Genomic DNA, 26,099 nt, shown 5'->3' with positions numbered 1-26,099 from the left:
TAAGGCGGGGCGGTGGTGTGCGCCGTTTATACGGCCCACAGCACGAGACATTTTGAGCTCCAAGACTTAAGACTATAAAAGTCCCGAGTTAAACGTAGCGACTTACCATCGTCAGCCGTCAAAAATTTAGAATTTGTATGTTATAAACTCTACATCTGATATCAGTATAACATGTAATTTAGTTTGTTATTGGCTAAATTTTTAACTCGATTAAGCGATGCAGACGGATGAACTAGGCTCCTCCTCCGTCAAAAACACAATGAGAGGGGATTGTGGAAGGACACGAACACTATTCGTTAACTCGTACCCCGGGTACCCCCTAGAACTATGTCCCATCAGAGAGAGCCCATCACCCGTCAGATCGAAAACAGTGTTTTAATTTTGATATATGCTGTACCAATTACAATAAATGGTAAGTCAAGGCTGACGTTGGTAGCAAAATATAAAGTGACACGTTACAACAAAATAACCACTACACACTACACACTATACGCTATAACTATTGTACACAGTACACAGTATAACTAAAATATAAAATATAAACAAGTTACAAGAGACAAAAGAGTTTACAGAAGAGTTTTACATCGGCTCAGCACCGCCAGGACATTGGCTATACACGTGGGTCAATTAGTTTGATTTGGTATGGTTCGACCGGGAAAGTGGTCGAAATTAGTGCTCTTAATGAGTCATCACTGTCGTCTGAATATTAGAGCGGGAACTTCCCAAGTTTCGGCCGACAACGCGCGCGCACAGCATCGGCGCGCAATGCTATGCGCGCGCGTTTCCATATTGCTGAGTCATTCGGCGGTTGCGCTCAGCGTAACTTGGAAATGAGTTGTATGTTGTTTACCTAAATTCAAGCATGGTAATCATAGATAAGCTTGTCAGTCAGTAAGTGCTTAAGTGGGAATAACAGGCAAATAAATATCACTTCTTAATCAGAATTCAGTGAAATTTTTGTCACACCACTCAGTTCCATACCGGTTTTGAGCTCTTAGAAGTGACTGTTTAAGTAAATTCTTGATAGATCTGCATGTGGAGGTGAAATTTAACGGGCCAACTTTACGGAATTCATTCCACAGCCATGCAGATTTATAAACAAATTGATTAGTTGGAGAGGGTGTAATGAACAGATTATCTTTCCTATTTGATATGTTGAATAAGTAGTATAACGAAATTGGTACTCGTGACTTAATGATCTTAAAAAGTTCCATTAAACAACGGTATCTGTACAGGTTCTCTGTAACAAGTAATTCATGTTTTGTGAATAGAGGCTTAGTGGACTCTTTAACATAGAATTCAGATCCTAGACGTTGAGAATTAATTGGTCTTGCTCTAGCACATGTCTTGAACTTGTCTACATAAGCTTCATAGTCTCCAAATAGAATCCTGATACACTTCTTTTGAGTAATAAATAGCGGTTTTAACTGATTATTGGGAATACCTCCCCAGACAGAAATAGCATAACCTAGGTGTGATTCAAAGAGAGAATGATATATTTGCTTATATAGTGATTCTGGTAAGCATTTCTTAATACGGTAGATACGTCCACAAGCACTTCTTAGTTTCTTGTTGAGGGATGATATATGTGGTTTCCAGCTCAATTTATCATCCATGATTACTCCAAGAAATTTTGTCTGACTTACACGTTTAATTATTTTGTTATTAATGGACAAGTTTTGGCTATCTATATCGGCATCTAATTCGTTATTATTACGTTTAGAGGGAGAAAAATACATGTAACAACACTTCTTTACATTAATGTGCAGTAGGTTAACTCCCATATACTTGTTTACGGCCTGTAGTACTTCATTAGCTAATTCATATGCTTTATTTCTCGAATCGGCAGCGACAAATATATTAGTATCGTCTGCAAATAAGACAAATTTACCCTTTTTAGTTATATTGCATATGTCATTGATGTACAGTAGGAAAAGTAGAGGTCCTAATACACTACCCTGAGGGACCCCGAATTCGACCGGTAATTCATCAGATTTGGTATCCAAAACGTTTACAAATTGTTTCCTATTAGACAAATAACTAGAGATAAGATTCAGAGCATTTCCTCTTATGCCGTAGTTGTTTAATTTTGTAGTTAGTTTACAGTGGTCTAGAGTGTCAAAGGCTTTTGAGAGATCGATAAAGACCCCTAGGACATGTTGCTTTTTACTAATTAACGATTCTATATGTTCTACAGAGTAGTTCAGTGCATGGCTGGTGGAGTGTCCTTTTCTAAAGCCGAACTGGTTTTCATGTATTATACCCTTGGAAGTAAGGAAACTATAGAGCCGCTTATATATTAACTTTTCTAGAATTTTCCCGAATACAGGTAGAGTTGATACTGGTCTATAGTTTTCTAAAAGCTGTTCATCTTCTTTTTTGTAAATGGGGCTGATTCTCCCAGTTTTTAATTCATCGGGAAAGTGGCCTTCTTGCATGCATTTATTAAAGTATCTAGCTAAGTACGGTGCAGTAATTTGACACGACTTCTTGATCACATGAATAGGTATGTCACTAGATTTCCCGTTTTTTAGTTCGTTTATGATCTCTTTAATCTCAATACAGTCACAATCACAAAGAAAAATACTGGACGTAACTGATGTGGGCAGGTAATCAGTAAATGACGGCAGGGAATTTATTCTTAAGAAGTCACCAGAGTATGCTTCGTTCAAGTTAGCTGCAATAGAGGCAAAGTATTTATTGAACTCATTTGCAATTACACGACGATTAATCACACGCTCATTATTTATCACAAAGTTAGGTTTAATCTCACGTCTTTTCTTACCACGTAGTTCATTAATTATCTGCCAAGTTTTCTTACTATCTCCAGCGCATTCTGTAATCTTAACACCATGATACTTACGTTTTGCAGAATTAATAAGGTGGTTTAATAACTTCCGGTGTGCCTTAAATTCTTCATGACGTGTTACTTTATTTGTACAATTAAAACAAAGGGTAAGACAGTCTGCATGGTTGGTTGAAGAGGCGTTGAGGCATTTCTTCTTAACTGCCTTTTTCCACAGGTCATAAAGCTCATGTTTTCTATTTATAGAGGCAATCAGGCCTGATGTAATCCATGGATTATTCTTAGCAGTACGTTTAGAACACTTAGGCTGGTTTAGTTTACATGCACTGTCTAGTTGATGATTAAATACAGTGAAAAAATTACTGAAGTCTTCTGGTGGATCACTAGTTAATTCATTGTCTAGTACTTCCACAAATTTGTCCACATTTTTTGCACAGTAGTCATAGTACTGGAAATAGTTTTGTTCATGAACCTCAGTACTGACTAGGGGTGAGTTGAATATGTTAAATACAGCATGGTGGTGACTGATGCAGGTACTAATTGTTCCAGAGCAGATAGAGTTCTCTATGTTGTTGGTGAGTATGTTGTCAATGCATGATTCGTTACATCCTGGTTTATGATGCGTGGAAGTAGAAATAAGTGGTGATAAACCTAGACCTAGAATAAGGTTTTCAAAGTCTTGAACAAGTTTACTGTTTTCATCATGGAGATTAATGTTAAAGTCACCTAGTATGTAAACATTCTTTTTTGGGCATGATTCAATAATTTTTCTAAGTTCATTTAGTGCCTCTGAGGAGTCCCCACTAGGAGGACGGTACAGTACTCCTACATGTACAGGTTCATCATGTTGAATAGTAATAAATAGGGTTTCAAGATTTTTGGTTACCCATGATAATTCTTCGTTTACAACTCCGTTAAGTTCGTCCTTTAAGTACAATGCTACTCCACTTCCCTTTGCTTTATTGATATGTTTGTCCTGATAGAAACAATTGTACCCCTCTAGATGGTAAACAGTGCTTTCCTCTATTCCAATATTGGTTTCAGCAAGTCCAATAATTTTAAATTTTTCGGCTAATCGGTTTAGTTCCATGCTAAAGGCATCAAAATTTGTTTTATTACCATCTATGTTCTGGAAAATCGTGGAGCAGTTGCTTGCAAAACACGGTTTGATATGTGTGTTAAAGTCCTTAATTGTATAGGATCTACAGTTTTCCAAAGCATCGGACATCTTTTGGATACATGGGTCACAGTCATTAACTTCAGGATCGGTCATTACTTTAAAAGGATTATATTTTTTAGATATGGAATGTTTACACTCGTTGCAGTAAAAGTTGTCATTGATAACTTGCGCTTTGGAAGGATTAAAACATTTGGCATGGAGAATACTATTGCAGTTAAAACATTCAAAGTGGGGAAGCCCTAATCCAATATTCTTCAGACAGTGACTACAAATTTCCTTTTGAACACGATTAACCATACCTGTTAACCGTTCCGTCCCCTCCGCTGCAGTGCAGGCGGGCCACTAGCCACGTTGCTGTATAGCCGTCCATTGACTTTGCCGATGTGTTTTCTTCTGTCTTCTCCGCCATTTAACCTAATAAATACAGATTGTTTAATGAGTCCAGCAAGGACTCTTGCCCCTAACTTGTTAAGATGAAGTGTATCAAGTCGACCATGTCTGTCGAATTGTTTCGACAGTTCGTCCGCAAGACCATAGTTGCAGACAAACTGTTCGAAACCGTTAACACATACGACATCCTTACATGTAGGGAGCAGGTCGAAATGAATAAGTCTATTAAATGCATTAACTTTTACATTCAGCTCTAAGTCCTTAGTAGGCAGCAGTTTACAAACAAAAACAGCTCTAGTGCTGGGGCTAAGATTCTTAATTTGTTTAATTTTCAGCTTGAGTTTATTATAACAATCAGCAACATCATTCTCACAACTAATATCCGGCTGTCTCACGTCATTGATCCCACAGTGGAGCACCACATTGGCGTAACCCATGCAGGACACAGGGTTGATATCTTCAATTCTGGGAGCCCAGAACTTTTGACCTGGCATGAGTTCGCCAAAGGTACCCCTCTTGTCAGACCCAAAACGCAAGAAGCCTGTGTTTGAATCACCATGTAAGCTTGTGCAATTTTTATTTGTCCAGCTAACAGCACGAAAGGTCAGCGAGTACCTAATACCATCTGATATTGAGCCACGCTCAATCATATGACTGTAAACTTCTTGTGATCTACGGCTCATTATGTACAGGGAGCGATCATGACATTCAAGAGAGGATTCAGTTCTAGAGTCACATTCAGTGAACTTGATTTTGCAGATCTGGCCGAGAGACAAAGTAAGTATTGATGATTCTGGATGGATGGTCACTTCACGGTCTGAATGGTTAGGCAGGTGACTATCAGAGCCATCATACTTGTTGATGAGACATGAATTGATAACCGGGGCCGTCAGGTGGGGCTGATCCGGGTAGCTCTTGTTAAAAAGTTCAGTTTGTACTTTGTTCATTTCATCAAATAATGGTTTGAGTTCCTCAGGAATTGGTGGCACATTTTCTGAAGATTTAGAACCCATGTAGTGGTAGGGGGTGCCAAATGAAGTGACGGAGTGACCGTTCTCTTGTTTGAAAGAACATGACTGAAGAAAGGCAATAATTTTCTCAGATTCAGTAGCCAGAATGAAATCTGGCCTGGTTTCAGTTACTGGCACCTGATCATGTGGTAAGTGAGGGGTAGGTTGTTCAGGTTGTAGGGGAGCCTGCACTGGAGGAGAGGGGTACTGGGCTACAGGTGGTGCTTTAGATTGAGGAGATGCTTTAGAATCCTGTATTTGACTGCTTAAGTTGTTAAGTTGGGTGGAATGCTCACTCAGTTCTTGTGAGACTCTCTCAAGTAGCTCATGAGTGGCAGTGCAAGCAGGTGTTTCAGATGCTGCAGTTTGATGCGATTGAAGCTGTGCAAGTTGCTGGTTCAGCTGCTCGATGCTGTTGGCTAGAGGGTCTGTGGCAGAGCTGGATGATGAGGACAGTGCTGCTTCTAACTTTTTCATTTGAGCCTGATGGGACTTCAACCCGTCTTCTTTAATCAGGAGATGTTGCAGGTGGAGATCAAAAGTCTGAAGACGTTCCATGTTGCTGTTGAGACTGGCTATTTGCTCGCAGAGTTTCTCACTGTCTACTGAGGCAAGCGATGCTGAGATTAGGCCTATGTTATCAAGATTCTCTGCAGCAGCTGAGGCTTCAAATTCACTGTTAGCCTGTCGTAAGACTGCTGTGTTTCTGCAGGAGAAGCATGTGTCTGATCTCTTGTTCCTGGCAGTGCTTACTGGGGCAACGTAGCAAAAGGGACATAGGTAGTCAACCATGGCGTTGATGGCCTGCCTTGAGATCCCACGCATACTAAGACAATCAACATGCCACTGCTGCTTACAACGCGAACAGTCGATCAAATAGACTTTGCCGCCAGACGAGCTGTTACACGGGCACTTATCAAGGTCCCAGTGTTTCGTCTTGGCAGCACTTTCAGCTACTCTGCTCACCTTAATTATGGGCGAGCTAGTATCGCTTTCTGACTTAGCTTTATTCCTCTTGTTGGGGTGAGGACTGAGTGTATCCATGGAACCTCCTCTCCCACTCTGGCTTCTTGGTATACTACTATTACCAGACATTCACAAAAGGAAAAAAGGAGTTTGTATCTTCTAAAAAAAACTTAATCACCAACCGGAAATGTTCAGACTTTTGGGTCTGACTCCCTTTATAGATTTGTGTAGAGTGGAAGGAGAAGCAGGACTTCTCGGGTCTGTGCTGTGTCACTTAACGTCAGTTATCGTTTAACAGCTTCAGTTATCGTTTGACATTATCGTTTAACATTACACATACCTCAAATTATTTGTTATATAGCAGCGCTGAAAGTATTAATATATAATATTGATATTGTTATTATTGAACGAAGCTAACTGAAGACATAGTTAATATTATTTCTTTTAACAAAGGGACTTGGAGTATAAACGACCAAGTTTGCATAAATTTCTATCCAACTAAGAACTCAGGAGGCAAAGGTGGGTGTATAAACTTTTGGTCTGCACTCTCCGATCCTGTATCACCCTGGATTCTTCTCAACATATCTTTGTAAAAGGTATATACCTTTTAGTCAATCTCTTGCTACTCCAAGTCCCCTAACATATCTGATCTAAAGTTCGTGCTAGTTATACATATATGAAATACATTTTTGTCTGCTTTAATTGATACTAAATAAAATTGTTGTTTTCTTGAAATTGTTGGTTTCTTGATATTTAACAATTTTATAATGTGTGAGTAAGTGGCGGTGTGGTTAGACCCATCTTAACAGCATGTACTTTTGCTTAACCCATTAGGGACGATAGGGTCGTTTTTATGACCCACCTTTTCTAGACAAAAAACCAAATTACTAAACGCTATAACGAATCTATAGCATATATGCTCCAAATTTATTGGGCTTCATTATATGTAGCCCAATAAATTTGGGGCATATATGCTATAGATTCGTTATAGCGTTTAGTAATTTAGTTTTTTGTCTAGAAAAGGTGGGTCATAAAAACGACCCTATCGTCCCTAATGGGTTAATGCAAGCGCGCTATAGCTGCTAGCATAATTGTATAATTTACTTTGAAATTAACGGGTGATACTCGTAAAATATCTGTTCCATTTACTGAGCCGCGCTCAGCCTGTCATTCCGCCTAATCTCTATTCGGTTTATGAACATGATAGCCTGAGGTCCCCGGGTAACTGTTCCATATATTGGACCGTAGACAAGTCCAACTCAGCGCGCGTACTGGTAGGTTGTAAACCTACAACTTTGAAATCAAGTTTGAAATCAAGTTTATTTGGATATTTCATATATATACTTCTTCCGGAGCGAGTCATTCCTTATTGGAACAAACTCCCTCCAGATGTCAAGAACTGCTCGACAGTTTTAAGTTTTAAAGTTAGATTGGAAGGATTTAAGAAAGAAATGATTTCTAAAAACAGTGTAAATGATTTTTATTTTTGAAATGTTTCAAATGAAGTTTTAGGGGAAATTGAAGGACCCAGTTATTTAAGCAATAAGGAGAGACAATGAGACAGTATAATGAATATTTTTGGTTTCATCCTTTTGTGGCAAAGAAGCGTTTTGTAAATCTTTATTCCATTGGGAAGTTTTTTCACTTAACCATGTGCTTTCGCGCCACTTTGGGCGCGCTTGTTTCACAAGTCAATAAAAGATAATCAAGCTAGATGATTTGTTGTAAATACTGAGATCAAACTATCAATTTACAGGCTATCGTCAAACATGTTGCAAGGCGTCATCTTCAGTGACATAAGCCTAAAAATTATAAAAAGTTAGTAAAACCCAAAATTCCTTTAAAAATCTAAACACTCTTTAAACGGTTATATAATAATTAAAATTAAGATGTTAGGAGTAATGGAAGGCCAAAAGGATCTATAGTGTTTATTCCCAAAGGTTTTAAAGTCTTGAGTTGTTGAATATATTTATGTTCACGAACTTCTAAAGTTTTAGGACTAGAATTATCAATAATTGAAACATTAAAAATTTTGTTAAAGTCCTCCCTTTGTTTAAAACCATGATCCAACAAATGTAAGCCCAAACTATATTCATCACTTGTTCCATCTACCTTATCACCATTTAAATGTTTATAATATTTGACCCTAGGCCTATGTTCTCCAGTTCTAACCCGTAGAGAGCGAGTAGTGCGACCGACATAAGCCTTTCTACAGAAACTACTTAACGTCTCTCACTGACACCATCACCCAGCAACCAATTTTAAAGTAAAATTTATTAACGATCTGACTACAGACTGGCGGTCAACGTTCCCCGTATAGTAGCTCAACGGAGGGGGTAATCAGGGCACGTGTTAATGAAAAATGTACGTGTCCTTCCACAATCCCTTCTGTTGGGTCACACGTTATTGGGAACTGAGACCGCTATCGTGTAACTAGGAGCAGTATATGCAAAGTAACTTCGGTGATAGGTGATAGGCAATATGAAATTACACATCTTACTTTAACTTTATCCCGTCACCCATGGACTTATTAATTAACGGCTGGTGGTGGTGTCATCGTTTGTCGTACTCAAAACGTTTCGCGGTTGCGAATGCCGGCCCATCGCGAGGAAAATCTTTTTACTTTGTATTTTAACCATTATAAAGTATGATTAGTCGGATATAGTACTGAGTTCAAACGGTCCCCGAAACGAAAAAGCAAACATTTGATTTTTGTTTCGGCGACTGAATCGTTGATGGGCCGGCAAATATTTGTTGTCGAGTAGTGTTGAATACTCATATTAACATGATTATTGATTTAATTTAGGAATTGTATATAACTATCTTTGACCAAGTTTAATTGTTAATGAGAATGCACTGGGCGCGCGCGGCGGCTTTGATGTTAGCGGCTGCAAGCTTGAAGCTAGGCAGCTGCAGAAAAGGCGCCGCGCGCGTTCACAGTTCAGCATACGGCTTTTCGTTTTTGATTTTACAAATGACAAAGCAACTTTTAATGATTATTAATGGAATTATCGGATATTTATAATTCAATATGTATTGATTCTTCTGTGGAAAATAAAAATTGTATTTTACTTACATTGGAACAGATAAATGATGTTGTAACTCAAGCAGTTTCCAAGGGAAGCTTTAACCTTTTCGCCGTTCACTTTGAACTCATGACTGCCTTTGACAACTTCGCAGCATTTGCATCTTGGCATATGGCATTTGCTGGTTGGACCATGTTTAGCTCCTAAAGCAAGTTCTTTCAATTTGACGAGGCGAGATTTTAGGCTTGGCCCTGTTTTCTTGGTGTAACTTTCTTCCTAGGTGTGAAGAGCGATCTCATCCGATCGCAAAGTACTGTTATCAAGCTGCAGGCTGAACTTCTGGAAAGCAAATCGAAGCAGTTGGAATCCGTGCACTCCAGAGGCGGCTATTGAGGGCGTCCAGGCATCCGTGGACGCCCTAAAATTATTATTTGGTGGCTGGTGCTTGAAAATAGAAATAGTGATTAGTAATGGTATATGGAAATATCTAACCGCAATATAAAGCTCTCTATTCATTTGTTTGTTGTTTAGTTGTGTTGGAAGGGAACATTACTTGATTAATTCATCCATTCGGATTTTAATAACGATGAGCTATGATATACCGTTCATCTTAGACTATTGGATCAATCTTATTATATGATTAGATTTTATAAACGAACTTGGCACACAAAAGATTATAATGCGGAGGTTGGCTGGCTCTTCTATAATAAATACGACACTTCAATTTACAGAATGCTTGCTAGAGGTAAGACAAAATATTATCAGACTATACATGCAGCATGAGTAACTGGTGGATAAGCCTTCGGTAAAAACGGATCCGGAAAAGTCAATGCGGCACTCGGGTCCTTGGTATTGTCGTTGGCATATTGTCCATTATCTACGTTCTGCTTTCGTAGTTTAAGCAATAGTAAGTTCTAAATATACAGCTTTAAACCGATTAAGTATGAATGAATGAAATACCTGACAATCCGCACTCTTATAATCCAAAAGCATGAGTAACTCGTAGTGATGTCTGATTTTTAGAAACTTTAAATTAATTTTGGCGCTCACAGGTCCTCATGAATATGTGATTGCCGCATAAGGTTCTGTAAATGCGCAGGGCACCTTCAAGCTTAAATTATTCACCTTACTGAGGCAGTCAACCAACGCGCGGCTTTATTTTTATGATATGATATATGTTTTGATTGTTATTAATAAATACCAAAATTTAAATTTGTTTTCCTAATTTGTTTTCCTAATTTGTTTTCCTATTCATTCAAACGTTTGAATGTAAGCGCACGCATGATCTTTGTGAAATTAAGGGGGCTGGGGGGTCTTCATCAAAATTCTCTCGAAATTGACTTTATAGTTGTTTCTGATAGAAAGGAGTGATATCTATCTTAAGAAAGTTCATTTTCTACCAGTTAGATTTAGAATAGATTTTAAGATTGCCCTACTTGCCTACAAGTGTTTAAATAATATAGCTCCTCCTTACTTAAAAGAGTTGATATCTCCTAGGCAGCAAAGTTTTAAAAATGTACGTCTTGATAATGATTATTTTTACCTTAGTTTTCCGCCCTCTCCTAACTATGTAAACACAGAGAAAGCTTTTAGTCACTGTGCAGTTAAAGTATTTAATTCCTTGCCATACGACATAAGATCAGCTGAGTCAGTTACATCTTTCAAGACCAAACTTAAAACATACTTCTTTTCTCTAGCATTTGATTGATTTTGCATTTACATAGGTAAAATGAACTTGTCATGTCTAATTTTCAATTAAACTAAGCTCAGTTAATGTAAGAGCCGCTTTAGAAAGCACTGGAGTTTATCTCCAGGATTAAATTATATCGAGTTATATGATTTAGCTATAAGGCGGTTTATAAATGTTGTAATTATTATCAGCTGTTTTTGGTCCCATGGAAAAATGTTGTTCTTAGCCGAAATTATTGCCGGTCAAAGGTCAGTGCTTATGTGTAATTGTATTGCGCGAGCGATTTTCAATCACCCTGAAACTTTCAGGATATGTTCTAAGGACCATTTAAAAGAGATTGTCGGGCCATTTTGAAAATCTTGGACCTGAAAAAATCGTCAAAAAAACCCAAGATTTTCAAAATCGAATAAAAATGTTCTAATTAGCGCTTTTGTAATTAATTGTATGCAAGGGATGGGATGCTGATTAACTAAGCTGGTTCAATGCCCCAGCTATTTAGTGGGAGCCACTCAATTTCACGCCCAGGTGTTGCCAATTGCTGGGTTTCAAGTAAAAGCTTTTTGATACGGCTCTTGCATTGATAATTGAGATGGGGGAGGAAAGGTCGGAAAATTTACTAGAGCCAGGGACCATGACATTGTTTTCATAAGGAGTGCGTTTGTCGAATATTTTAGCAACAAAACTGTTCCATATAGTCGTACCTTTGAAGACAGAATTGGGTTTAGAAATGTCAACTTTGTGTCGGGGGACCCGCATAGTTTGGCTACATGTTCTGGAACTTGTTTGGAATAATCTTGTCAGAGAGATGGGTTGATGCAGTTTCAAGATTTTGTTGGATTTTGTATTGGATTTTCTGTAACATCAGTTACTGTTCTGCAGTAAGCTTTTTTAATAATTTTGTATTGTATATTGAAGTATTCAGATTGTTTGTATATTTGGAGTTTATAGATTCTTACAGAAATTTTAATATTTTATAATTTTTCATCTTTATTATCTTGTATATCTTTTTGTTAGTCTTATGAGTCTCATACATAGATTTCTTGTGGTCATCATCTATTTTTCATATGTTTTGTTAGAAAACCTGCTAACCTTTCTTGGATATCTTCTTGTTAAAGGTGTTTCTGCCTTATTTAGTCAGGATTTAACTTGCAGCTATAAACTTCCGTTTTTACTCCAGTCCAAGGCGAGATGCACGATCTCTACTATCATTTACAGCTGAGCATAAGGGTTAAATTTAAATTATTTAACCTTTTGGTGCTGTATCAAAATAACATTAATTTATTATTATTATTATTAACAGTTCAGTGGATATATTTTGGATGTACAGGTTGTGGATTGACATGATTTTCTCGGTATTGAATATTGCAATTGGCTTAGTGTTTTCCAAAGCAAAGCTCCTTTTTGCAATGTGTTCACTGTATGGTCTTGCACGTGCACATGTTTCATAGTACTCTGCCCGGTCAAAGCTTGGTTTGCTTCCAAATAGAAGGCTTACACATCTTTTTTGGATGGAGAACAGTTTAGATAGTCTATAAGGTGTGACACCACCCCAGCTTCTAATACATTAGCTCATATGAGACTTGAATAAGGAGTCATACAGTTTATAGTACTCTGTTTCTGGAATATACTTCATAATATGTTTAATTATAGCTATACTTGTAGTTAGTTTACATTTCATGTTATCTAGTTGGGGTTCCCAGGATAGTTCATGGTCTATGATAACACCAAGGAATCTCACTTCATCTACTCGTGTAAGCGTGGTGCCTGATAAGTTGAGCAGCAGACTCCCAGTCAGATATTCAGTGGGACTCAGACAATGTGTATTATTAATCTCTGTACAAATGTTCAAGGATGCCATCCAGCGCAAATCAAATCAAAACATAATGATACATAAAGATTATCACAAATTTTCATAAAAATATCTTAATCATTTAAATGAAAAGAATTCTGGAGATTCTTTACTTTAGTGCCTCTAATTGATTTAATTTTGATATTTTACTCTTTAGATAAAATTACATCCCACTTTAGGATGAAATCAAAAACATTTATCCCTTTCCAAATCTTTTTTCTGGACATGATGTTTGTTGTGCAGCCTGGTTATACGGATAATATTATGAAGAATATGATACCAGCATCAGCAGATATCGGCGATTCTGTGAGTCTATACTGTATTAATGGCCTTGATGATCTTAATATTCAATGGTATAGAGGTAACCAAACCCAAGATGAAGAAATCATTAGCAAACCAGGTTCACGATTCACGATGACAACAATAAAATTTCAATCTTGTAAGAGTGGAGGATACCCTTACAGATTTTGCTCAATTCTGGAACCAGTGATAGGGGATAAAACTGAAAGAAAAGACTGCACAACATCTGTCTTAACTGTCTCCAATATCACTGAAGAGGATTACAACACAACATACAAATGTAAATGGTATTACCAAGATGGATGGCAGCAGACAACACGTGAAAGACAAGGAAGAATTGTCAATTTGGAGGAGGGTGCTCGTGATTTATTCACCAGCTATTATTCAGATAATCCTTTACATTGTGCTTCAAACCGCAACATCTCCTGGTACATCAGTCATGATAATCAGAGTCTGACTAACATTGATGAGCCAGAAAAACTACCAGAACAGTGGGTTTCTGAGCGTCTCTACAAGCAGATTTCGTGGCACAATGGAAGTCTGTATGAATCTGTTCTGACTGTAAATGATGATGCTATAAGAATCTTTCAAGATACACACTTCTACTGTGGAACAGATGTGAACTCTACCATTTTTGTCAAATTTTACTCAAAAAGGGATTGGGACAGATTGGAGGATGTTTGGTATGAAATAGAAGACTTGGATAGATATATCTGGAAATTTTCTTTGATCTTGCTCTCCTTGATTCTTATTGCTGCGATAACTGCATTGGTTCGAGCTAGACTTCTCAAAATATGTTACAATCATTGTTGCATGAAACTGGCTGTTTTAATTGTACAACATCGTGATAAACAGAGTACACAACAGAGCATTGTATACTCTCAGATTGTAGAACCTGGGTCAACTGCTCAGCCACCAAACACTGTGCTATCTGAAGAACTAACATCACAATCTCAAATTTCTGCTGTTCTTGATCTTGGTGAGGAAGTTGATAGCTCATCTTAGCCCTGGAGAGGAAGTCACTACTGATGCATCCTGATTATCATGATACTCATCAATCCATAATCTTATGACACATCATGCAAAATATTTGTGCATTAGGAGACACTATAGTGATTTGAATCAAAAGGTTTCGGTATGTTTTATTTCGACAGCTCAGTTATACTATCCGAGAGATTTGATTTATCTTAATTGTTTTCTATAATTCAGTAAATTATTCTTCAGAAAAAACATTTTTATTTTCCGATTTTTTAAATGATTCTGATAACTACTAATTCTAATAAACTACTAAATTATGTAAAAAACGATTGATCGAATGTAATTATTTTACTTTTATTAGTCTATTTGATTTATTAGTATTTTTCTTACGGTTTTTTAAATCAGTCGAGTGGTTTAATTGATCATTTTGCGACCCAATGGCACTCAGAATTAAATTTTGGTCTGTTTAGACTGAGCGGTACGAAAATGTAATGCGTGTTTTCGAATATAATAGGCGGTTTATACTGCAATAGTGAAGTCCCGGCCGGGTTACACTAATATTTAAATAATGTTAATTTGATGCGTGCAATATATCTGGAAGCTAAAAATAACTTTTCAATAGCAACTATGATTTTCTCATATATCTTGCATAATAAAACCATTGTCAACTTATTAACAAAAAAATATATAACTATGTCTAATGTCCTACTCACCGAAATTATTTATATTTTAACTCTAGTAACACTATTGATCTCATAACTAATAACTATTCAGTATTCAGCTAGGTCCCACTAGCACTGACAGTAATAACCATCCAGTTCAAGGTCCCATGTCAGTACCTCTCTGCTTAGTATCAGTCAGTCTTATCGTTACCCTGGTTTGCACTCAAGACAATCTTGATGTCAGGTTGTTCTGCAAGGACCTCCCCGAGGAACAAGTTAAATGCGGAGAGGAACTTCATATAACCAAAGCCACTGAGGTTTGTTTTTTATTAGTTTATATTATATATATAGTAGGATTGGTGATTTTCCTTTTTTAAATAACAGCTGAGGTGACCAATCAATGAACATGAGTTCGATGAGAGTGATAGAAGTCACCATCGAGGTACTGGAACATGAATATCCGGAGAAAACTTTGATGAAAGGAAAATTTTGAAAATGTCCTACCGGTAGGACATTTTCAGATTTCAGCTTTCCGAGGCCCATATTTTACTGTTTTGACTCAATTTTTCTCGAATGATCAATGGATGAGTTCACTCATTACTGTGGATGGCACAAGCCACGATTGAGGTACTGAAAGTTAGATTACCAAAGAAAATTTTGATAAACGGAAAATCATCAGAATAGAAGGAGACATTTTGGAAGATTTTTGAATAGAAGCTTTTCTGCCGTTTCCTTGACCGAAATTGCACCGTTTTGACTGAAGTTTTAACCATTGACCAATCAGTAAGGTCAGTGTGAGTCAGATTGATTAATGGGAGAATTAATTAGTTGGACCAATATCACTGTGTTAATTTATAATTAAATTAATTTTCAGGCATATAAGGTTTGCAGTGACAAAACAGCTGCCCCATGCTGTCGAGCTAATAGAACCATACTAGTGGAATGCATTCCCAAAGAAGATGTTGTTTGTATCGGTGATAGAGGTATTCCTGAGGTGAGATATTGTTTTTGCAGACAATCAGATCTACCACTTACATATTTTATGTTGATTTTGATAAATCACTTGGACCTTTCAAAAATTTGCCGTTCGTGAGAATTAAGCATTTTGTAACTTTAATTGACGTTTTCATCAGGATTGGAAGGGGAATGTGTCCCATCACAAGGAATTGCCGTGCAGATATGTAACTGGTTACGACTATAGGACTGCTCTGATTCTTTCTGTTTTTATGGGGATGTTTGGAATTGATCGTTTCTACCTTGGGTAAGTTATATCTAAGCACTGTAAGCGATGCTCAAAGCGAAAATCAAACTTTTGTTTTCACCTTGAATTCTAAAATTGCACCCATTGCTAGTTTGACAAGCTTATTCATTAAGAAGGATGCGCAAGATTTTCATTATAGCGCGCGCGCGCGCGGTCGTCGAGCTACATAGCTTAGCTTATATTAGCTGCTATACTGGCCGGAACAGCTATTCACTTGACTACATTATGGGCATATGTCGCCTTTTTATCCGTTGATTGGGGCCACTTGTGCTCAAGATATTAACTCGAACGACATGAGATTAATACCTCATGTATTCTAGCGTGGTGCGGTTCCATAAATCTTGACTTTAATTCGGTTGTAAAGTGTGGCTTATGTGTCAGCCAATGACGTTGATCATTGTCTTTCACCGAATCCTAAATTTGATACTCTACAAAAAGAATTGCCGGGTGTTAATCTCAATTATCTGACCAGTAAGACTACTCTCCCTTGATCACGTGAACTTTGAGATGTGGCCTGCTAAATTTTGGGTCCTTACATGACATTACAAAACTCAATACAATTGCGAATACCGACGTTTATTAGTTATTCTCGCCATGGCACATTGTTTAATCTAGAAAACGATCTAGAACATGTTAAATGTTACAGTTTGTTGCCCCCGCTACAATATTAATTTGGCTTTCCTCTTTTAAGGCTCCACTGCACGTAGCGGTATTTCAAAATGAAAGCAGTGAATTTAAAGTCAAATCAATATTATCTCCAGGTACTACGCCATCGGATTGCTAAAGTTTTGTACATTCGGATTTTTCTTGCTGGGACAACTAGTGGATATCATCCTGATAGCTACCCAAACTGTAGGGCCTGCTGACGGCTCAGATTATCTCATATCTGTGTACGGACCTATTTTAAATAAAGTGGGCATGGAGAACCACACGTTTTATCAGTATGGTAGTTACTATTTCAAACAGCTGCAGCACGATGAGTTTTGAATTCCTAGCGCAGGAGAAGTCCATTCATAGCACCGGGAATGCACAGTTTGACAGTTTTTTAAACTGATGTAAAGATGAAGTGACCGATGACGTACATTACTATAGAATGATGGTGTTACTGTCAGCTAGAAACTCTGGACACTTCTTCCTTTCTTGGTTCTATCTTGTGACGGAGCAGTTTTTACTCATCATAACACAGATCTTCCTAGAGAATTGCTTTCACCATATTACGTCATATGCAACGTGAGAAGGGCATGTGGAACTTTGAACTTGATGTTTTATAATTCTAGCCGAAAGTAGTAAACTGCGGGCTAAGTGTAATATTGAGGACAGCATTGGTCCAAATTGTTTCCAACAAATTTTGATTTGTTATTTAAAACTGATCAGGAGATTTTTGTTTTTTAACTCACGACTTGAATTGTACTATATTGCAATTGTGATTTATCTTTTTTGATTATTGAACGAAGAAGACTGTTTATTTTGGAAAAGAAAAATATAGATATCGTGAACAATCGGAAACTATATCTCTCAAAGTTTTTTTTTTGTTATTTAACATCGATGTCTGCCGTCCCGAATTAGCGACTTATAGTTAAATAAATCCTGGAATCCCTTAATATTTTGAGATGAACTTAGATTTAAGCACTGTTTTTAGGAATAACATCTGGGGCAGTGTGGAATTCAGGTAGAAAGACAACGCAAACAGATCTTTAAAAAACGTTTTGCAGACCTAAAATTGCACATTTTCACTGTGAAGATCTTATACAATCACCCAAAAATTTCAAAATACAAAAATGATAGTTTTCCTCTTGTTTCTGGACCAGAAAAATATCGTTTTTCTTGCTTTTCTAGACTCTCCATAGTATGTATATCAGGGCAAACGTTACATACATTATATACAATATCTTTATTCTAAACATACACACGGGTGAACGGAGCCGAAAATCTCAACAAGAAAAGCAATTTGGAGCAGGGCATGCACTAGCTCACTTTCTACTCGGACGATGATTGGAAAATGTTTGGGGGTGTTGTGATGAGTTGCATCTTTCAGATATTGAAGTGCATCAGCGCATCCCAGTACATATAGAGTGCATCCCAGTGCATGCGCCACTCTTTAAGTCACGCTTCTCCACAATTGAAAGTGCTAAATGATTCTCAACACGGACATGTTGATACCTCAATACCTAGTTTTGCGAATGAAAACAGTTCAAGTTCTTCCCTATCTCTCTCAATCTGCCACTTCGGCTCACCAGACACTTCTGACGTGATTATTTTAAAGTCATAATGCTTTAAGCTCGGCATGTATAATATTATTACAATTCGTTTAGAGGGGCTCAAATGTGGCAGATTTGAGGATCTTTATCTTGAATTAAATATAAACTTAAAAATTAGGCGTGCAAACTAGAACTAAGATGAAATACAAAACGTCCGATCAGACTTTCCCGGCGGCCTCTCTAAGACCGCTGAAAATACGTATTAAAATTCTATATTAAAAACGGCAACCATCTATTCGCAAAATATGCACTTGAAAAATCAAGAGTTACAATCAAATTCATACACCATTCTTAAAAACCAAACAGTTAACCACCATGTACATAACCGATGACCAAACTTTTGAAAGTATAATAAATATATGCATAAATGTATTAGACCATTTTGGCGACGTTTTACCTCATACTATCATTTTTAATTTTATTTTACAAACAATTTCTTAACCTAAGACAAAATAAAAAATCGAGTTGTGGAGGCGATAAAAACTGAGCAGTCTACGTATCCGACCGACAGTCTAACGGAGCCGCACTCATCATATCGTTCCTGAAGCCTGGTGGCGGCGTGTCTTGGTCTCCCCGTACAGTTCTCAAGTCCATTTCCACCCGCTGATTCTGACTAGCGGCCATGTAGGGCAGGTGATGCGCCGCCGTGACGGGCATCCTCATACTACTGATATTATTCATATCGTGTTGGGATCTGACCATGGGGGCTCCATGGCCCCATCCTGCTGCGATGTGTCCATTTGTATAAATGCTACTGTGGGGGATGTGGCCGGATTGCATCATCAAATAGTTGGGGGGTATCTGGTGGTGATGGCCTGGCATTTGGTGCATTCCAGCGCTGGGTATACTTCCAGAGTGGTGCATGGTGCCGGGAGGGACCATCATATATTGGGCTGTAGGGGGGTACAGCATCATGCCTGGCGTCGTGGGCCGGTAATAATTCGGTGGTAGTGCGAGTCCACTGGAGGTGACAATCGGAGGTGATACTACGGAGTCCATACCGTTCGTCTGAAAGAAAGGAATTGTGAGCGAACTGTTAACGCATGTTCCTCTATCATGGCAACCATATCAAATTTAACTAAGAGCGACAATTCATAAAAAAACGAAATACACGTTTTACAAACCGCTGATTTGACACTGTTGTATGTATCCTGGTGGACACTGTTGCTCGTTTCAGAGTGAAGAGAGCGCGTGTCGATGTCGGGGGAGGTGGCGTGGTGATTGGCTTTATCGTGCGACAGCTTCCGTCGCACTTCAATCGTCAACGAAGAATTCGACTGCTGTAATAATTAGAGTTGCAATCTATGTACATGATATAATATTAACGATTTTCCTTAAATACTAACCTAGCATCTTTAATTGTCGAGATCGCAACCATAGAGGAAAAATACATTTTTTTAGTTACTTACATTTTTCGCTCAAAATATTTAAGTGAATGCCATACAGCAGTAAGTTGGAAATTCTGAGTTTAACTACGTTGGCTGAATTTGGTACAGATATTTTCAAATTTAATTTAAGTAGAGCAGGTATTTATTGAGATAAGTCTATTATTGAGAAGAATTGTATCTTAAAAGGAATTTGTTATGATCATCATCATTGGAAGTGTTTGATGAGGTGATAAATAAAATCAAAGGATATAATTATTTAGAGAACAAGAGTAATCATAATGATTATAATATGTAGTTCCATCCATATTTAGTAAAGAAGAAATTAGCTAATTTGAACTATGGCTGTTGAGCCTGATTTGAAATGTCTGATAAATTAAAATTAACCTTGAAGTTATAATTTAAGATATTTTATTATAATTATATGTATCATAATATTTTGATTTGATTTGATTTTTGAAATAGAGACTAGCATGTGAACCACTCACATAATAGCGAATCGGCGGGGTTTCGCGAGGGGAAGTGCTCAAGTCAAAGTAATCGTCAGTTAATTTGTCCGTCAGAAAAGATGTGGTGGATGCCTCGCTGCCTAAGCTCAGTGACGTAAGTCTGGCCCTGTGCTGGTCAGTTTCCTCTAATCTCGACTGGCTCACAGCTTCAAATACCTCATTTTCCGGTTCAGCCGATGGAGGAGGTTCCTCAACCTTCACTGCAGAATCTTGCTCGATGACGTCTTCTTCGACGTCTTCCATCTGCTGCCGTCTGGCTTCGTCCTGCTGTTCTTCTACGATGGTCTTTAGCCTTTCCAAGAAGTCAGCTTTGTTATCAGCGATTAAGTGGCCCTCCTTCACCTGCGTAGTGGGATCGTTAAATAAACACTTCGACAGAATCACTGTTAAGGAAATGGGAGGATTTGAGAAATAACGGGAAACACGCCAAAATAAATAAATGAATATGAAATTACCATTTTTTCGGCTATTTCCTCAGGGTCGTTATCCAAAATACCAAACTGGAATTTAACAATTTTCCCGATGCGGGTTTGACTGAGTTCCAGTTCGACGTGTTGGTCTTCGTAATCCCATGAGCAGAGCCGCAGAGCCACCTTGGGCGTCTTTGGGGTCTTGGGCTGAACGGGCATAGGCTGCGGCTGAAGGAAAATTATTAGTAAGCCAGCTTTAAAATCAGATCAACTTTCTGAATATGCCTCCGTCATTTCATTAGTCTAACTTAAAGATAATGTTGTTACTGTTTTCATTCAGTCGATCCAAACATTATTATATTTGCGTAGTCATATGCGCGCGCGTTTACGCGTACGTGCGCGCTACGTGACAGCTAACACTGAAAATTCGTATCAACAAAAACTACTTTCTCAACTAGTAAAAAGATATTTTACGCTTAGAAATTTCTAGCTTTCTGGATACATCCAATTTATGATTGCTTACTGAAAACGTGCTGGAAAGTTAACATCATGAGAGAAAGGCAGCAAGTCAAAAATCTGTTGTTAAAACGTGCAAGGGGAAAAAGATTGACGACGGATGTCGATTGAATTATCAAAATCAAAAAAGGAAAAAAAAAGAAATTTGGGCCAATCGATTGTTGGGTTTCTCACCATATCAGTGATAGGACTTATTTCGTCTCCGGTGTTATCGTCCGTCTAAAGGTGCGTGTGTCAGTGTGTCAAAAACATTTCTACTAAAACTTACCAATCTTCAAAGTCAAAGAAAAAGAAAAAACACGCCAAGTCACAACGCGTAAAAATTAAGATCAAAAGGCGAAGTGATTTTGAAATAATTTGCCAAATCGTGAAATCGACTGAATTTGTTGCGATGAAGCTTATGATAATGTAGTTTGAGGAGTCATCAATCTCCTCACGTCCGAAAATGGCGTTTATCTTGTCGCTAATATAATGGTTTTATATTAGTTTATGTTTGCTTGTGCGATGTAATGAATGGATCGTTCTCGTGTACCTTAAAGCATAAAATTAAATTTCAGGTGAGTAAAAGCAGTCAATATTGAATGCTATCTTAAAATTAATTGCAAGATACTTTAAAGAAAACTATTGAGATGTGGTTAACAGCGTACTGTAGTATCATTTACTTAATAAGAGGACATCATAAAATTGAGCGACAAAAATTTATTCCAAACAAGTGCATAATATTCGTTTAAACTTAAAGACAAAGCATTACTTGATAAGCTATCTTTATTACAATCCATCTGTTTAAGAACTTTATCATAGCTACTACGGGATAACAATGTGTATTCTCCTTGATCCATATCAACAAAACATATTTATCATTGATTCTTTTATATCTAAGATGCATTCTGTTGCGTGTGAATTGCATGAAATATACGAATTTCCTGTTTCCACATTTATCACAAACAAAGCATCAATCAAATTCCATCTTTTATTGTGGTAGATGTTTCTGACTAGCTGATGAATTTTACGATTCTTATTTCAGGCTTTCATGGTAATGACTAATGAGGCAATATCAAATGTATTCTTCAAGGTACAGATCGAATGATTTAATGGGATCATTATAACAGACTTTCCTAATGTACACTGTACAGTTAAGGTAACATCGGGTGATGTATTAATTATAATTATTATTTTGAATGTATGACACGGGGCTTACACGTTGTGACAGAAACTGTGAGCTTCACAGGAGCAATATTTTATTATTATTATTAGTGATGACATCAGTGAAGGCAATGTATCATGAATCATGTAACTTAGCTCACAAACTTGCTTCTCTTTACACGGATTGTGCCCAAATTTTAACACGCCATTAAAATTGCGTCCTGTTATATTACCAACGGTTCAAAATCATAAATTATGCTGCTCCGCCCAATATAGTTTCTGATAATATATACAGTTTGTAACTGTGCGAGCCCACTGTGTAGAGAGAGAGAGAGAGATGATAACAAAATTAAGATAATCGCTAAACATCACCAACTACACCATCTATAGTAGTACGAATATAATTAATCATGAGATGTTAATTTAACCGACAGAGTATTATCTTCAGACGCTGATTGGAGTCCGTATAATTTAAAGAAATATGCAGAGGATTTACCAGTATGTGGAGACACACGCTTACATTAACGGCATTATAATTAGATACAGGAAAATATAAAAGTAATACACCCGTTTTAATATAACGGCATTGCGTGCCATTAAGTGGGTGCTAATTATCTTCCAATATAAATTGTGGCCGCATAAAATGTGCCATTTACAGTTAAGATGGAAACATCGTGGCCGGGTACTGGATTGCTCGCACTAATATATAATGCAAATGTGCCATCTATTTGTAGGTATAATTTAAAACCGTAACGGTTATTTGGCTTGGTCGTGTCTCACCATGATAAATGATAATGTAGATCAACTTTTCTCAAGTAATTCATCTGCATATATTTAAATTTTTGTGTAAGATAATTTGTTGTCAGGTCGACTTAAATCGCACATCCAGTCGTTAACCTCATGAGCGTGGGTGTAAATATTTGTAAGATAAGAATAACAACTTTTTAAAACTTACAGTTAAGTTAATAAACCGTGTAAGCACGCAGACATCGTAAGTCGTGAATAATATTGAGTATCAAAAAGGCGTCGAAAAAGTTAAAAATCTGGTAGAATAAAGTTTATTTGAGATAAGAATTTCGTCTCATGAAAAAATGCAAGGAATTTATCATGAAACAGATTGAAACAATGATTAGAGGTTACCAGTCGGCTGAACCGGTTTCCTGGTATTATAGAAAGACTAATGCCTGGCAAATTCAACTAGATTTGAGAGGTGTGCCGCGCACGAATTTGCGACAATTTGACCTTATTGCGCGCCCCTGAACAACGTCACTCGGGGTACTTACCGTATTTTTTAGCAAGCATAATGAGGTTGGCAGTTGGAATATTTTGAATAATTTGACGGAATAATTAGGAAGGCTATTTGTGACATATCATGTGCTGGATTATTGTGCCTGGATTATAAAGTTTGCTACCGCAGTTTTATAATCAATCGAATTTCAAGATAATCCACTCCAAGAGAATATATATAATAGAACAATAATTAGATAGACATTAGACATGTAACCATGGTAACAATGCAGTCATCAACTTGTTACCATAGCAACAGTGCTATAAGGGCTGGTACTCACAATTGGCCCATAGAAATCCATCAACTCGCTTTTGACTCTCGTCTGGCGTTTAACCTGAAATAATACTATCAGTATCACTGTTGACAGAAATCAAAAAGACAACAATTCAAATAGAGGATGTAAGAAATATTTGTACATATCGTCCGTAGCTCCGTAGTTAAGGAATGGGTTATTTTCACAGCTAATACAGTTCTTAAGTTCGATTCTTACGCATTGTTGTGATAATTATGTTAATACTGATTAGTAGGTAAAAACTGTTGATGGACAGTCACGTACGAAATTGTTAATTATTTCGCAGCAGTTTTGACTCCAAGCACTGCGAATTAACGAACGAAGTATATGTTTTACATAGTGATTACAATTTACAAGTGTTGTAACTTGTAACTTGCATGTTGTAATTTGCATGTTGTAACTTGTAACTTGTAACTTGCATGTTGTGACACATTGTGGGAATGACTCAGTCCGAGAAGTAATCATCTTCATCCTAAGTTTCAGGGACCAAGTGACTATAATTCCTCGGTAGATAACGTCTAAAAGTGGACTGAAAGTACTAATACCCTTTACATTCGTCTCGTATTAGATGCAGTGACTGGTAAGAACCAATTTAAACATTTTACATTATATGTTCGAGCAATCACGCAATATTCGCGAGCTCATTTAAAGACCAGCCTCAATGTGCACATGGTGGGTGTGTAGCCTTGTTAAGCCTTAAATGGCAGGGACAGAGGCCCTCACACTATCAGACAGTGGATTTTTAGCTGTTTCACTAATATCACTTCAGCTTGCATATAGATTATAGGTCACCAAAATTGTACTTCAATTAAAGTATTTAGATTCCAAAGTTTATTTTTTCAAAAGATTTTTCTTTAATATTCCAACTAGCAAAAAAATGTTTGTGATTGGATATTGTCACAAGAATAGCATATTAGCTCAATTCCGCAGAAACATCTCCATCCCACGCGGGGGTATCTCCCTCAATTAGAGATCCTATCTTGATCTAAACCACAGCGCAATTATTACAAATAGACCGCTGTAAACTATTTAAGGGGGCCGGGGGGGTCTTCATCAAAATTCTCTCGAAATTGACTTTGTAGTTGTTTCTGATGGAGGGGAGTGATAGCTATCAGCTGTTTTTGGTCCCATGGAAAAATATTGTTTCTAGCCGAAATTATTGCCGGTCAAAGGTCAGCGCTTATATGTAATTGTATTGCGCGAGCGATTTTCAATCGCGCGCCCTGAAAATCGAGTCTAAAAATCTATCTTCTCCTACATTTTTTGAGCAATCACCCTGAAACTTTCAGGATATGTTCTAAGGACCATTTAGAAGAGATTGTCGGGCCAGAATTTTGAGATAGGCCTTAGAAAATTTTTTATTCGATTTTGAAAATCTTGGACCTCGTATTTTGACGATTTTTTCAGGTCCAAGATTTTCAAAATCGAATAAAAAATTTTCTAAGGCCTATCTCAAAATTCTGGCCCGACAATCTCTTCTAAATGGTCCTTAGAACATATCCTGAAAGTTTCAGGGTGATAGCTCAAAAAATGTAGGAGAAGATAGATTTTTAGACTCGATTTTCAGGGCGCGCGATTGAAAATCGCTCGCGCAATACAATTACACATAAGCGCTGACCTTTGACCGGCAATAATTTCGGCTAGGAACAATATTTTTCCATGGGACCAAAAACAGCTGATAGATATCACTCCTCTCCATCAGCAACAACTACAAAGTCAATTTCGAGAGAATTTTGATGAAGACCCCCCCCCCGGCCCCCTTAAGAGGTTGTGCCCTGTGTGGTAAGCTTCCATAATGACGGCGGTCCCAGAATAATAAGCATGATTACCTGTGGTTTACAAAGTGTACACTGTACTGTTAGTGAGAGAACCCTAGTGGACATCAGTGTATTGTACAGTTTAGTAGTGATCACTACAGCTCTATACGATCTAGGTATAATAATACACAGGCCTTAGGGGTAGTCTAAGATTAGGGGGGGGGGGGGGGGTATAGCGGGGACTTCAGAGATAATTATAACGTTTTAAACGGTATAATCAAAAGTAGGGGGTGATCAAAGGGGTCCTCGTGATCAGATTGAGCAAAGGGGGCCCCTGAGCAAACTGGGACGTATTAGGGCGTGGGATCTTGATAGGATACAAGAATTAAGAATACAAGAAGAATAGCATAGTTGTAAAGAGAT

At 37.5% G+C, this 26,099-nt stretch overlaps 3 protein-coding genes across 9 annotated transcripts in view; 1 reads left to right on the top strand and 2 right to left on the bottom strand.

Annotated features, from left to right (window-relative positions):
- The window catches only part of LOC134816912 (mucin-2-like), a 765,431-nt gene extending 758,700 nt beyond the window's left edge, over positions 1–6,731 (bottom strand). Inside the window, exon 1 of the mRNA XM_063825934.1 lies at positions 6,693–6,731. The gene's annotated coding sequence lies outside the window, so the exon portion shown is untranslated. The remainder of the gene's footprint in view (positions 1–6,692) is intronic.
- Positions 6,732–14,950: 8,219 nt separating this feature from the next.
- Positions 14,951–17,569, top strand: LOC134816369 (TM2 domain-containing protein CG10795-like). The gene is made up of 4 exons (XM_063825189.1): positions 14,951–15,174; positions 15,732–15,851; positions 15,991–16,118; positions 16,880–17,569. The coding sequence occupies exons 1-4, from the start codon at positions 15,025–15,027 to the stop codon at positions 17,103–17,105; spliced, it is 624 nt and encodes a 207-aa protein (XP_063681259.1). The 5' UTR covers positions 14,951–15,024; the 3' UTR covers positions 17,106–17,569.
- Positions 17,558–26,099, bottom strand: part of LOC134816368 (serine/threonine-protein kinase WNK3-like) — a 55,542-nt gene continuing 47,000 nt past the window's right edge. For 2 of the 7 annotated variants that reach the window (XM_063825183.1, XM_063825182.1), the window contains exons 10-14: positions 23,908–23,961; positions 20,726–20,908; positions 20,250–20,612; positions 19,501–19,656; positions 17,815–19,384 (exon numbers count right to left, since the gene is read on the bottom strand). In XM_063825183.1, coding sequence (XP_063681253.1) covers positions 18,869–19,384; positions 19,501–19,656; positions 20,250–20,612; positions 20,726–20,908; positions 23,908–23,961 — 1,272 coding nt within the window. In that variant the 3' untranslated portion in view covers positions 17,815–18,868. Of the gene's footprint in view, positions 19,385–19,500; positions 19,657–20,249; positions 20,613–20,725; positions 20,909–21,370; positions 21,416–23,907; positions 23,962–26,099 lie in introns of all 7 variants that reach the window. The other 5 variants (XM_063825186.1, XM_063825184.1, XM_063825188.1 and 2 more) reach the window with 5 other exon arrangements.

This window comes from Bolinopsis microptera, chromosome 6 (assembly GCF_026151205.1).
Source record: "Bolinopsis microptera isolate Bmic1 chromosome 6, MBARI_Bmic_1.0, whole genome shotgun sequence".
Taxonomy (NCBI): Eukaryota; Metazoa; Ctenophora; class Tentaculata; order Lobata; family Bolinopsidae; genus Bolinopsis; species Bolinopsis microptera.
The sequence above is the reverse complement of the archived record's forward strand: the minus strand, read 5'-3'. Positions and strand labels throughout refer to the sequence as shown.